This window comes from Grampus griseus (genome assembly GCF_964374135.1).
Source record: "Grampus griseus genome assembly, chromosome: 7".
NCBI lineage: Eukaryota > Metazoa > Chordata > Mammalia > Artiodactyla > Delphinidae > Grampus > Grampus griseus.
The window spans coordinates 4,281,606-4,296,627 of NC_139001.1; the positions used below are offsets into that span (position 1 = coordinate 4,281,606).

Genomic DNA, 15,022 nt, shown 5'->3' on the forward strand with positions numbered 1-15,022 from the left:
TGTGTGTTGTGTATTATATATATATTCATTTATTCATCTTCTTTATTCATTCATCTATGGATGGACACTTAGGTTGCTTCCATATGTCAGCTATCATAAATAATGCTTCAGTGAACATGTATCTTTTCAAGTGAGTGTTTTTGTTTTCTTCAGATAAATACCCAGAAGTGGGATTGCTGGATTGTATGGTAGTTCTATTTTTAATTTTTTGAGGAATCTACACACTGTTTTCCATAGTGGCTGCACCAGTTTACATTCCAGCAGTGTAAAAGTGTTCCCTTTTCTCCATATCCTCACCAACACCTGTTATTTTTTTTTTTGGCTTTTTGATAATCGCCAGTCTGACAGGTGTGAGGTGGTGTCTCATTGTGGTTTTGATTTTCATTTCCCTGACGATTAGTGATGTTGAGCATCTTTTCATGTGTCTCTGTTGGCCGTCTGTATGTCTTCTTTGGAAAAAGGCCTGTTTATGTCATCTGCTCATTTTTTAATTGGGCTGTTTGTTTTTTGACATTAAATTGTGTAAGTTCTTTATATATTTTGAATATTAACCCTTTATCAGATACATAAGTTGCAAGTATTTTCTCCCATTCAGTAGGTGGCCTTTTAGTTCTGTTGATAGTTTCCTTTGCTGTGCAAAAGCATGTAGTCCCATTTGTTTATTTTTGCTTTTGTTGCCCTTGCCTGCAGAGAGAAGTCCAAAATAATATTCAGATTGATGTCAAAGAGTTTACTGCCTTATGTTTTCTTCTAGGAGTTTTATGGTTTCAGGCCTTACATTAAAGTCTTTAATACATTTTTAATTTATTCTTTTTTTTTAAACTGTTTATTTTTTTTTAATTTTTTTATCTTTTTGGCTGTGTTGGTTCTTCGTTGCTGTGCACAGGCTTTCTCTAGTTGCGGCAAGCAGGGGCTGCTCTTCATTGCAGTGCGCGGGCTTCTCACTGCGGTGGCTTCTCTTGTTGTGGAGCACGGGCTCTAGGTGTGCCCGCTTCAGTAGTTGTGGCACACAGGTTTAGTTGCTCTGTAGCATGTGGGATCTTCCTGGACCGAACCCATGTCCCCTGCATTGGCAGGCAGATTCTTAACCACTGCACCACCAGGGAAGTCCCTAATTTATTCTTGTATATGGTGTGAGATAGGGGTCCAGTTTCACTTTTTTGCATGTAGCTGTCCAGTTTTCCCACCACCATTTGTTGAAGAGACTGTCTTTTCTCCATTGTATGTTTGTGCCTCCTTTGTCGTAGATTAACTGACCATGTGTGCATGGGTTTATTTCTGGGAAGTATTTATTGTTATTCTTATTCTGCTTTATTCTTGCCCTGGGTCCCCAGGTCATCAGAAACTCAATGAGCAAAACAATTCTCTTCCTTTAGTCACCTGATCCCAGGATTCTTTTATCCCTACTCTAGGGCAGGACATTTGCCCTTATTCATCTCAGATTAGGGCCCATTACAAAGTCCTTTACTGCAGCATAGTAGAATGGTTAAGGCCAGGAACTCTGGAGCCAGCCTGCCTGGGTTCAGACTCTGATTCCACCATTTACTTGCAGGGTGAACCTGGGTGGTGTCTTGGCTTCCTGGTGCCTCGATTTCCACACATGCAAAATGGAGATAGTGCTAGCACCCAGGCAAAGTTGTGTGTTAAGTATTAAAGAAATTGGTATCTGTAAAGCATTTAAAATAGTGTCTGACACACTGCACCCTGTGAGCACTAGGTAAGTGTTCACTGTTATTTTTTGAAATGGCTTATAATCGTGGGTTTAAATGCTCACATCACTCATGATTTAAAAATGCTTATTAAATTGTCATTTTTAATCTATTTAAGTTGGCCAAGATCAAAATGGTTAAGGTCACAATGTTGGCAAGGTGTGGGAAAAAGGGCTCTGTCGTACACTGTTGGGGGGAAGAGTGAAGCAATCCTGCAACCTCTTTGCAAGGCAGCTTAGCAATATCCATTAAAATTACAAATGTATATTTTTGAGAAGTATGATCTGTAGTACCCATAAAAAACCATTTTCAGACAAACTATTTTAAGCCAGAAGAAAACTATTAGTGAAAAGATACAAGAAAGCATATACAGGGTAAGAGCAGAGACTCTGGAGGTACATGCTTCGGGTCAAAGCTCCAGTCTGCCACTTCCTGGCTGTGTGACCCTGGACAAGTTCTTTGACCTCTCTGTGCCTCAGTTTCTGCATATATAAAATGAAGATAGTAATGGTACTCATACATAAGGCTACTTATTATGAGGAACAAATTAGTTAATATTTGTAAACCAGTTAAAATAGTGTCTCGCAAACTTTAAGTGCCATGGAAGTGTTTATTTTAAAACATTTTTAAAGAATGTAGGACGCAAAAGTAGCAAATTTAGCTCCCACCACTAATCAATTACAGGCTCAACTATACAGTTCTATTCCAGCTCTTAATTAAGCAAATCTTAAAACTACTACAAGTTTCCAGAAAGTAGACTTAACGGACTAGAAATTGTTCTATTTCTAATTGTTTTGCACCCACTTGAAGTTGTGGCATCCTAAAATAAAGATTTACCGTAACTGTAGTATGAGCAGAGGGCAAAAGAAAACCATCAGTGGGCTTCCCTCTTGGTGCAGTGGTTAAGAATCCTCCTGCCAATGCAGGGGACACGGGTTTGATCCCTGGTCCGGGAAGATCCCACATGCCATGGAGCAACTAAGCCCGTGCACCACAACTACTGAGCCTGCACTCTAGAGCCGACGAGCCACAACTACTGAGCCCACATGCTGCAACTACTGAAGCCCACGGGCCTAGAGCCCGTGCTCCACAACAAGAGAAGCCACCGCAATGAGAAGCCCGCGCACCGCAACAAAGAATAGCCCCCACTCGCCGCAACTAGAGGAAACCCGCCTGCAGCAATGAAGACCCAACACAGCCAAAAATTAAATAAATAAATTTTAAAAAATTAAAAAAGAAAAGAAAACCATCAGCCCTGACTCTCCCCACAACTTTTTTTCACTTCTTGCTGGGTTCTTCTTTCTGAGTAGATGTGTTTATATAAACACAGATATACAAGTATAGATATATTACTGTGAAATGAAATGGTGAAACAGAAGAGCTTATTTTTATAAACCAAGGAACGTCCATGCACACGCACCCGCATGCGCACGATCTTAAAACGGACCAACCGAAGAGCAGTTTACTCCACAGCATGAGGCATTCCACGTGTAAAATTAGCGCAGGAAGCGCGTGGCGCGAGCCCATGGGCTGATGGGGCGGCTCTGAGTGCTCCCTAATGATGACCTACCGGGGGCTGCGTGGAGCTGATTAATCTCTGCACTGACCACAGCGGTCATTTGTTGGAATAGACCCTCTCCCTTCCCCTCACTGCTCCATCCACGCCTTAAGTGACTACAATACCCCCAAGACCATGAGCTCCTCCAGGAAGTTGCCAGCATTAAATCACTTATTTGCAAGGGGATTTGTGACTGATAAATTGAACAGATTGTCATTTGGACAAATGTCCATTTTATCTTACTAATTTGACTAAGGATTTTTAAAGGCAAAGCCCATCAAACATTAGATAAGCATTTTAAGTTAATGGACCACAGAGTCCTATTTCTCCACAAACCCAGGAGTCATCATCTTATGTCCTATTTTTACAGCAACATCAATTATTAATATGTATACTTTTGCTGACAGAGGACCTTGCTATAAACTTAGGTTTCGTTAACCAGTTCTGGGTCATTAACTGTGGAAAGCTTGTAAATATAATGGTTTATTCACGTGGGAAGCCTTCATTAAGATGCATTATTCTACAGCTGATGTATTTCCGTATATAGTATATTATTGTGTTCTCTATTTCCCTTTAATATTCGTAATTTATTTTTCAATGAGTTGCTGTCTATGCGGTGAGTTAACAAATTTGAATGCCGTATGAACAAAGTTGCTAAACAGGAAAAAGATGTTGTAGCCCAAAGGAAAAGCTACTCATTAACATAAGAATCTACATATATTATAACCTTTAAATTCAAAAGCAACTAGCGAAAGAAGCTACAAATGACCCCAAATGTATTTTTGTCAGAGAAAGTCTATCTCAAGCAACACGCATGAATACACACATATTAACAGCCCAGCGTGGTGTAATAGGAGAAACACAGACCCGGAGGAATCCAGAAACCTTATTGCCAGCTTCTTCATTCACATAGGATGGCTTGGGAGAGTCATTAAGTGATGGACCTCAGTCCCCATCTGTTCAATGGGATAATCAGGTCCTTACTTCTGTCTCAAAAGATGGATGTAACATCAGTAAAGAAATGTAGAGAAAGAAGGTGTGGGACAGAGTGCCATGCCAATTACAGAAAATCTGATGAGCGCTGGGAGACTTCTGTTTCACTCGTAGACCATGGACGTGTTATGAAGTTGGCTGAACACTGTGTAGAGCTTTGCCAGGACACCAGTCAGAGTTGCCTGCTCATTAATTCACTTTTAGGGATTCAAAGGGGAAAAGGCCCAGCTCAAATATAGTTTGTATGTGTGAATCTATGAAAAAAATATGCTATGATTTACCATAAGAACAATGTAGTGGGGGGGATTTCATATGATTCACTGATAAAAAATCATAATATTAAAGCAAGACTTCAAGACAATTTAACACATTCATCAGAGACGAAGAAATTTGGGTCAATTGTAGCAGAGATGCATTTGAACATCTTCACGAAAACAATGGACTTTAGGGTAGTCATTGGAGAGATCAGATAAAAATCTCTGTGTTAGTTATAAACTTCTATTTCATAACACTAGGAATGTAAGACATTTCCTGAAAAATATGAGAATTGGATACTTCTTTAAATGATTAAATAAAGGGATTTCTTATCTCTTTATTTTGACACCAAGTAGATAATATAAAGTCATGGCTTTGAGCACTTACATCTTGAGTCAATTTAGATCACTGGCTTTTAACATTGTTCTTTAAAATGATTCTCTAATTCTTATTCTAGATCCACGTTCAAAGTCATTTTAGGGGTTTTTCCCTATCAAGAGTTGTACATTCTCACGTCCTCATTATACTAAACTTAGACAGTTTGCTTAGTTTGTTACACATTCTAATACATATTTTTATCAAGTATTATATGTGTGATTTTCTTTTCATTTTTTCCCCCCTGGCTTTATATCGTTAAGTGGATGCTGTATTCTGACAGCATCTCAATTGTGGATTCAAGTAGAGAAATCACAAACCAAAACAATGGTCACATTCCCACCAACAGTGCAAGAGGGTTCCCTTTTCTCCACACCCTCTCCAGCATTTGTTGTTTGTAGATTTTCTGATGATGCCCATTCTAACCGGTGTGAGGTGATACCTCATTGTAGTTTTGATTTGCATTTCTCTAATAATTAGTGATGTTGAGCAGCTTTTCATGTGCTTCTTGGCCATCTGTATGTCTTCTTTGGAGAAAAGTCTATTTAGGTCTTCTACCCCTGTTTTGATTGGGTGGGTTGTTTGTTTTTTTAATATTGAGCTGCATGAGCTGTTTATATATTTTGGAGATTAATCCTTTGTCCATTGATTCGTTTGCAAATATTTTCTCCCATTCTGAGGGTTGTCTTTTTGTCTTGTTTATAGTTTCCTTTGCTGTGCAAAAGCTTATAAGTTTCATTAGGTCCCATTTGTATATTTTTGTTTTTATTTCCATTACTTTAGGAGGTGGGTCAAAAAAGATCTTGCTGTGAATCATGTCAAAGAGTGTTCTTCCTATGCTTTCCTCTAAGAGTTTTATAGTGTCTCGTCTTATATTTAGGTCTTTAATCCATTTTGAGTTTATTTTTGTGTGTGGTGTTAGGGAGTGTTCTAATTTCATTTTTTTACATGCAGCTGTCCAATTTTCCCAGCACCACTTGTTGAAGAGACTGTGTTTTCTCCATTGTATATCCTTGCCTCCTTTGTCATAGATTAGTTGACCATAGGTCATAAATCAAGCCTTAGGAAATTGAAATTGTATCTAGCATCTTTTCCAACACAACGCTATGAAATTAGAAATAAATTACAGGGGGAAAAATGTAAAAAACACAAACACGTGGAGACTAAACAATACATTACTAAATAACCAAGAGATCACTGAAGAAATCAAAGAGGAAATCAAAAAATACCTAGAGACAAATGACAACAAAAACACAACAATACAAAACCTATGGGATGCAGCAAAAGCAGTTCTAAGACGGAAGTTTATAGCAATACAATCCTACTTTAAGAAACAAGAAAAATCTCAAACAATCTAACCTTACACCTAAAGGAACTAGAGAAAGAAGAACAAACAAAACCCAAAGTTAGTAGAAGAAAAGAAATCATAAAGATCAGAGCAGAAATGAATAGAAACAAAGAAAACAATAGCAAAGATCAATAAAACTAAAAGCTGGTTCTTTGAGAAGATAAACAAAATTGATAAACCATTAGCCAGACTCATCAAGAAAAAAAGGGAGAAGACTCAAAAATCAGTAGAATTAGAAATGAAAAAGGAGAAGTAACAACTGACACTGCAGAAATACAAAGGCTCATGAGAGATTACTACAAGCAACTATGTGCCAATAAAATGGACAACCTGGAAGAAATGGACAAATTCTTAGAAAAGCATAACCTTCTGAGACTGAACTAGGAAGAAATAGAAAATATAAACAGACCAATCACAAGCACTGAAATTGAGACTGATTAAAAATCTTCCAGCAAACAAAAGTCCAGGACCAGATGGCATCACAGGTGAATTCTATCAAACATTTAGAGAAGAGCTAACACCCATCCTTCTCAAACTCTTCCAAAAAATTGCAGAGGAAGGAACAGTGTCAAACTCATTCTACAAGGCCACCATCACCCTGATACCAAAACCAGACAAAGATACTACAAAAAAAGAAAATCACAGACCGATATCACTGATGAACATAGATGCAAAAATCCTCAACAAAATACTAGCAAACAGAGTCCAGCAACACATTAAAAGGATCATACACCATGATCAAGTGGGGTTTATCCCAGGGATGCAAGGATTCTTCAATATATGCAAATCAGTCAATGTGATACCCCATATTAACAAATTGAAGAATAAAACCATATGATCATCTCAACAGATACAGAAAAAGCTTTTGACAAAATTCAACACCCATTTATGATAAAAAACTCTCCAGAAAGTGGGCATAGAGGGAACCTACGTCAACATAATAAAGGCCATATGTGACAAACTCACTCTCAGTGGTGAGCAAACATCATTCTCAGTGGTGAAAAACTGAAAGCATTTCCTCTAAGGTCAGGAATAAGACAAGGATGTCCACTCTCACCACTATTATTTAACATAGTTTTGGAAGTCCTAGCCATGGCAATCAGAGAAGATGAAGAAATAAAAGGAATACTTGGAAAAGAAGAAGTAAAACTGTCACTGTTTGCAGATGACATGATACTATACATAGAGAATCCTAAAGATGCCACCAGAAAACTACTAGAGCTAATCAATTAATTTGTTAATGTCGCAGGATACAAAATTAATGCACAGAAATCTCTTGCATTCCTATACACTAACAACGAAAGATCAGAAAGAGAGATTAAGGAAACAGTCCCTCTTCTTTTTCTTTATCTTCATCATTTTAGGCTTTGCAGGCCACATGGTCCCTGTCCCAACTATTCAGTGTGGCCGTTGTAGTGTGTAAGCCACCATAGACAGCATGTACATGAATGGGCATGGCTGCATTCCAATAAAACTTTACTTACGAAAATAAGCAGTGGGCCAGGTTTGACTCGTGTGCTATAGGTTACCAAACCTTTTTCTAGAGCAGTTAGTTTTTCCTCAAACCTGGATATTATCAGAATCACTTGAAGACTTTCCCAAACTACTAGTTTCTTGCTTCTTCCTCACCCCCAGGATGGAACTGGGAATCCATATTTTTTTTTTACTGCTTTTCAGAATTTTGAGGAAAAACATGAACTTGGAAAAAAAACCTCACTGGTATATTTGAAGATGTGTTGCATCTAAAATAATTTCCCTGAACAAAGTGACTACTAAAAACAAGAAAGGAGCAAATATAAAATAAGAAGGAATTTTGGGAAGATAAGAGCATGCTCTAAAAAGCAAAACAATAATAACCCCTCTAAAATTCTAAATAAATCCAAATAATAAATGGACATAACTGAAAGCCAAATTAATTGTGAAAGGTAAAGATAGAGAAATCTTCTGTAACATAGTGCGAGCAAGTAAAGGAGAGATGGAAAATACAAGAGAAAAGGCCAGATCAATCTGGCGCTCTGCCATTTATGTAATATTTGTTGCAGGGAGAAAAATGGAGAAAAAGAAATAATAGAAGGAAAATTTACAGAGGAGAAGACATAATTCTTTATATTGAAAGGACCCACTAAATGGAGAATGTGATGAATGAAGAAATGCTCACACCTAGATTCATTTTGATAAACTTTGAAAAGACGAAGTGTAAAGCATCATAAGAGCAGAATAGCTTTACCTACAAAGGAACAATCATCAAATTTCCAACAAGCTGGTCGCTGGCAGCTCTGCCCATTAGAAGAAGTGTCCTCCAGGGTAGCTACTAAGCTGCCGTTCAAGTGGGAAGGGCCAAGTGAGGACATTTTAGAAATGCAGGTACTTAGAATATTTGTGGCTGACCATATCCAGTCTGAAAGTTACACTCAAGGACATGCTTCACAACCTACATGTCCATCGACAGATGAATGGTTAAAGAAGATGTGCCACATATACACGATGGACTATTACTCAGCCAGAAAAAGGAATGAAATTGTGTCATTTGCAGAGATGTGGATGGACCTAGAAACTGTCCTACAGAGTGAAGTAAGTCAGAAAGAGAAAAAACAAATACCATATGCTAACACATATATATGGAATCTAAAAAAACGGTGCTGATGAACCTAGTGGCAGGGCAGGAATAAAGATGCAGATATAGAGAACGGACTTGAGGACATGGGGCGGGGGAAGGGAAAGCTGGAATAAAGTGAGAGAGTAGCATGGACATATATACACTACCAAACATAAGGTAGATAGCTAGTGGGAAGCAGCCGCATAGCACAGGGAGATCAGCTCGGTGCTTTGTGACCGCCTGGAGGGGTGGGATGGGGAGGGTGGGAGGGAGGGAGAAGCAAGAGGGAAGAGATATGGGAACATATGTATATGTATAACTGATTCACTTTGTTATAAAGCAGAAACTAACACACCACTGTAAAGCAATTATACTCCAATAAAGATGTAAAAAAAAAAATAAAGAGAGAGAACAGTGAGACCAATAGCTCCCTCCCTCTGCTTGGCTCTAGCAGCCACACTTACACCTCTTCAGGAGCAGATGGGAGGATCTCTGTCTGCAGAAACCAGCTCAAAAGAAAGACATTTGGGTACTGATACTCAGATACCTCCAATAAAGCAGCTCTGACCTCACCAGTCAGCAACTCCCCTACACAAGTTCCAAACAGCTCTGGGAGCCTCCCTCCTAAATAAGCGTGAACCACAAAGGGTCACCAGTCACTTAGGAAAGACAGAGACCCAACAGAAAAGAAACTGGAAGAAAAAAAAGAGCGGTAAAGTAAAACATAAAAAACAAAATTCTAAAAGTAATAACCTTATGGAAATAAAACAGGATTATCGAATCCAGAAATTAGAACAAAATTCCCCCAAACAGGAGAATCAAAGAACAGTTGAAGTGCTGCTGAAGAGTTCAAATATAATAATAGAGACTTCAAAAAATAAAGTTGAAAGAAAAAATTAAGAAAATCTCCTAGAAAATAGCAAAATGACAAAGAGATGGATGAGGGATACGTGTAAAGAAAATTGCAGGAGTTCTGAGAAGAAAAGAACTAAGAAAACAGAGGAAGGAAATTGTAAAGGAAGAGGAACCAAAAAAATCCTTGTAACAAAAAGATATGTATTTTCAGATTTAAAATGGTCCCTGGCTTTAGTTAGGTTGTATCCATACCTTGGCTATTGTGAATAATGCTGCAGTGAACAGGGGGGTGCAGGTATCTTTTTAAGATCTTGATTTCATTTCCTTTGGATATATACCCAGAAGTGGGATTGCTGGATCATATGGTAGTTCTATTTTTAGTTTCTTGAGGAGCGTCCATAGTGTTTTCTGTAGTGCCTGCACCAGTTTACATTCCCACCGACAGTGTACAAGGGTTTCGATTTCTCCACATCCATGCCCAACACTTGTCATCTTTTCTCTACTTGATACTAGCCATCCTTTACTGAATCAGACTATAGTTTTTGGATTCTGGAAGAATATTTCCTCAGTTTTGGGCGCTATGCACAGTGTAGGTGACACAGACACGACACACTTTTATGTTTATCTGCATTATTATTTTCTCTACCACTTTATTATTATTATACAATCAAATCACAATAGTAAATCAAGCCCTCATTTGTAGCATTTGCTAATTTCGACGGTGTAAGTATTCCTACAGCCAACTGCAAGCTGCTAACCTGAATGAACACAGGAAGGTACGCACAGAAGTGACAGCATTATTACAGTATTTTCACCTTAGAGATACAACAGACATAATGACATCAAGAGCATAGATGACAATAAAATCCAGTAAAAATAATTATGAAGCAGTGAGTTTTTGGTATCGGTAACTTGCGTTGTTAACATAATTTAATCCTAAATTTATATAATTTAGCATTTAAAAATAACTGTGCCTCACAGCAAGCTTGCAAAGTTTCTGAAAATCTCTCAACTGGATCTCATGAGTCATTACAGGCTGGCCCCAGCACACCACTGAATTTGTCCTTAATTTGCTAACTTACCTGGGCTGAATCTCTGAACTCCTTAGAGCTCAGGATCTTTAGCTCATACCTATGATTCCCATGTGTGTTCTTCTTCTCCAAGTCCCTTTTAGTTCTTTCCATCCCAACCCACAAGGTAGCACGTTTATAGATCATTTGACATGGTTCCCTCTTGTGACGGACATTACTCTTATCCCGCCAACCTCATTTCTTGAGCGGTTCTAAAGAACAGGTATTATGTCTCAAAGTGACTTTGTATTTTCGGTGACCACAGCCCTCCACATGTTGCTGGACCGGTGCTGAGCATTTGGTGGGCGTTCTACAGCTAGATGTTGTTGCCTTTCTGATCAGCAGATGTGGAGAGAGAACATTCTGACAATAAGATGTAATAGCGTGAATGTCTGGAGTCAGCTGAGAATTTCCTGCTCTGGAGGGTCTTCAACAATACAGGGGATGTTTTCAGAGTTGGTGTTGGTGTCATTTTTCTTGAAATCAGAACACCCAAACTCTTTTCATCAATTCTCGCTTCATTTACTTTCTAATGCTGTATTCTTTCCTCTCCCACTCACCAAGAAGATTTGGAAAACTTTACCTTCTGTAACTTGAATGATTTTTTGAATGATTTACCGAATAAGCATTTTTTAAGCTAATTACCAGTTTCTGGGAAATAGTACAGAGTGATCCCATACTTCCTCCCCATGGTTGTGAATTACTCCTTCAAGCCCTCCTGCAAGATCTGATTCTGTTGTCCTGTTTGTATTTCTTAATGGGTCTTTGGTAGAACACCATTGAAGATACTGACATATTTCATTATTGTCTAAAATTTTTCACCGCTCTGTAACCTTTATGATCTCAAACCTTTGGGCTTATATTTTCAGAACCCGCCTCCTTTGTTTAATGAAGTCAGTGCTGCATTAATCCAGGCTGACAGGGTGACCCACCTGCGGGATGAGGTGCAGTTAAAGCATGAGGAGGAATACAGAGATGCCTTGGTTACAATCAAGGATGACTTGAAACTAATAGAAGGTCCCGACATCAAGGAGAACCTCCAAGATGAGATCCGGCGTTGGTTCATCGAATGCAGGTGAGTGTAGGACATCTATCCTGACAGTCGCTTCTGTGGTGGTTGACATTCTTGTGTGTTTTTAAGCACAGAAACATGTTGATATAGATTCATGTGGTTTTCTGGCTTCATTTTAGAAAAGTGGAATGTGAAGGCTAAGAATTTAGGAGCTAATTCTTTTTTTAATGAAATTGCTTTTGTTCCTGGTTTTAAATACAGTCTATATAACACCTCTATAGCCACATGAAATTGAACGTCATGGGTGGATGACACAGCCCCAAGATGGTAAGCCTTCACAGGCCAGGTCTGTCTGAAATCCGAGGGGTCCGGCCACAAGCAATCCATGCTGCCCTTCCTTCTGGGATTTGACCCTAATTGTATGAGGCTCCACAGTCTCAGTCATGCTCCTTCTCTGTCATAATCCCTTGAAGCAGCTGCTGACTCTGCGACCTGATGCCTGGCCCCCAGGCCTCCCGTGAAATGATGGGAAGGTAGCAGTTCTGGGGACAAGGCCTTATGTATATTAAGACCTTCTTGTATTAAGGGTCTGCCTATATTAAGGGTCTTCTTTAATGCTCTTAAGTGAAATGTTAAGCAATTTAAAGCTTGTTTTCAAAAGGTGGTGTTTGTTTACAAAAGATGTGCTCCTTTATTAGAGAAGTACAGTAGAACAAGCACTTAAAGAACACAGTACAAGTTTCCACACAGTAGAACAAACGCTTTGTAGGCAACCCAGTTGGAGCAGCTTTAAACTCTATTTCAAGGGCTTCCCTGGTGGCGCAGTGGTTGAGAGTCTGCCTGCCGATGCAGGGGATACGGGTTCCTTCCCCTGTCCGGGAAGATCCCACATGCCACTGAGCGGCTGGGCCCGTGAGCCATGGCCGCTGAGCCTGCGCGTCCGGAGCCTGTGCTCCGCAACGGGAGAGGCCACAACAGTGAGAGGCCCGTGTACCACAAAAAAAAATCTATTTCAAGAGGGGAAGGAAAGAGAGCAGATTGTGTGATCAGTCCCAGGGCCATGGAAGCAGACTCGCCACCTGTCTTCTTTGGTGGGTATTGTGCTGTACCATATTAGGTTCAGAGACACTCAGATTCCAACTTTGATGAGCTCGTCAAGACCAGGGAATTTAACTTGTTGGCAATAGAAAACCAAACTCCTTCTCAAAACATTACATTAAAAGATGTTTATGTCTGTGGTAGGCAGCCTCCCAGATGGCCTCTGCTGACCCCACCTCTTCCTCTGGTAATGTCCTCCCTTTGAGTGTGATGTAGACCTAGAACTTCACTTCTAAAGAAAAATATATGGGGAACTTCCCTGGTGGACCCGTGGTTAAGACTCTGCGCTTCCACTGCAGGGGGCACAGGTTCAGTCCCTGGTCGGGGAACTAAGATCCCACATGCTGTGCAGTGCAACCAAAAAAAAAAAAAGAATAAAAAGAACATGGCAGGGGACTTCCCTGGTAGTCCAGTGGTAAAGAATCCACCTTACAATGCAGGGGACGCGAGTTCGATCCCTGGGCAGGGAACTAAGATGCCACATGCCGTGGGGCAACTAAGCACGCATGCCACAACTAATGAGATCACGTGCCTCAACTATAGAGCCCACGCACCCTGGAGCCCTCGCGCCACAACTAGAGAAGAGAAAACCCGCACACCACAACTAGAGAGAAGCCCAAGCACTGCAATGAAAGATCCCTTGTGCTTCAATGAAGATCTTGCGTGCCACAACTAAGACCCGACAGAGCAAAAAATAAATTAAATAAATAAATCTTAAGAAAACAAATATGGCAAAAGCGGTGGGGTGGCACTGCCGTCTTGCTTGCCTCTCGCCCCCCTCACTTGCTTTCACCCCTGGCTCTGAGAGGGATCAGCTGCTGCCCAGCAGAGGGACCCCGTGGAAGGAATGGAGGGAGGTTTCTGGTGACAGCCAGCAAGCAACTTGGGCCTCCTTCCAGCCTGAGAAGAGCTGAATCTTGTCCACAGCCACACGCGTGAACTGGAAGGGCATTCTCCCCAAGGCGAGCCTTCAGATGAGGCTGCAGCCCCAGCCAGCACTGTTTGCAGCCTCGTGGGAGACCCCGAGGCAGAGATACCCACCTGAGCCACATCTAGTTCCCTACCTACAGAAACAGTGACACAATAAACATGTGTGGTTTCGGTCACTAAGTGTTGGGGTGACTTAGCATGCAGCAACAGATGTCTAACGTACATCAATTATTTTACAATGATTCAGAAAAACTTGAACAATCATAAGCTTCTCTTGTGTTAATTCTGTATGGGATTCTAACATGCTATCTCCTCAATGATACTTAAATTTTATAACAAAGTTTCTTCAGGAATGTTTGATATAACAGTTACATGCTTTTGATTGGGGAGTTCTGTCCTTTATTATATAAATAGGGCTTTCAAATAGTTATGGTTTTTTTTTTTTTTTTCTTGCGGTACACGGGCCTCTCACTGTTGTGGCCTCTCCCGTTGCGCAGCACAGGCTCCGGACACGCAGGCCCAGCGGCCATGGCTCACGGGCCCAGCCGCTCCGCGGCATGTGGGATCCTCCCGGACCGGGGCACGAACCTGCGTCCCCTGCATCGTCAGGCGGACTCTCAACCACTGCGCCACCAGGGAAGCCCATAGTTATGGTTTTTTAAAATTCAAAATCGATTAATTTTGTGAGCTTTTCTCTTTATATTGTATTTATCAGGGATATTTTATTGCCAAACGGGATATTTTAAATGAAAGGAATATTTTAAAATGAGAAATTTGACACTGTATTAATTCTGTACTGATAACTGATAATAATAAAGAGATAGAGAAAAGATGCTGATAGGGAGGGAGACATTTATATATGCATATATCCCCTCTTCACTTTATCAGCTTCCTCCTTACTTTTTTTTTTTTTTTTTTTTTTGCGGTACGCGGGCCTCTCACTGTTGTGGCCTCTCCCGTTGTGGAGCACAGGCTCCGGACGCACAGGCTCAGCAGCCTTGGCTCACGGGCCCAGCCGCTCCACGGCACGTGGGATCTTCCTGGACCAGAACACGAACCCGTGTCCCCTGCATCGGCAGGCGGACTCTCAACCACTGTGCCACCAGGGAAGCCCCCTCCTTACTTTTAATTCTGGTGATGGCTTCATGGAGACATAAGATATACATATACATGTGTGTCTGTGTGTGTGTGTATGTGTATATATACATATATATATATATATA

At 40.4% G+C, this 15,022-nt stretch overlaps 1 protein-coding gene across 1 annotated transcript in view; it reads left to right on the forward strand.

The window, feature by feature from the left end:
* DRC11 (dynein regulatory complex subunit 11) overlaps positions 1-15,022 on the forward strand; it is a gene marked incomplete at both ends in the record, with an annotated part of 160,145 nt that overhangs the window by 17,704 nt on the left and 127,419 nt on the right. Inside the window, one exon of the mRNA XM_082657936.1 lies at positions 11,629-11,834. Within this exon, the coding sequence (XP_082514062.1) occupies positions 11,629-11,834 (206 nt within the window). The remainder of the gene's footprint in view (positions 1-11,628; positions 11,835-15,022) is intronic.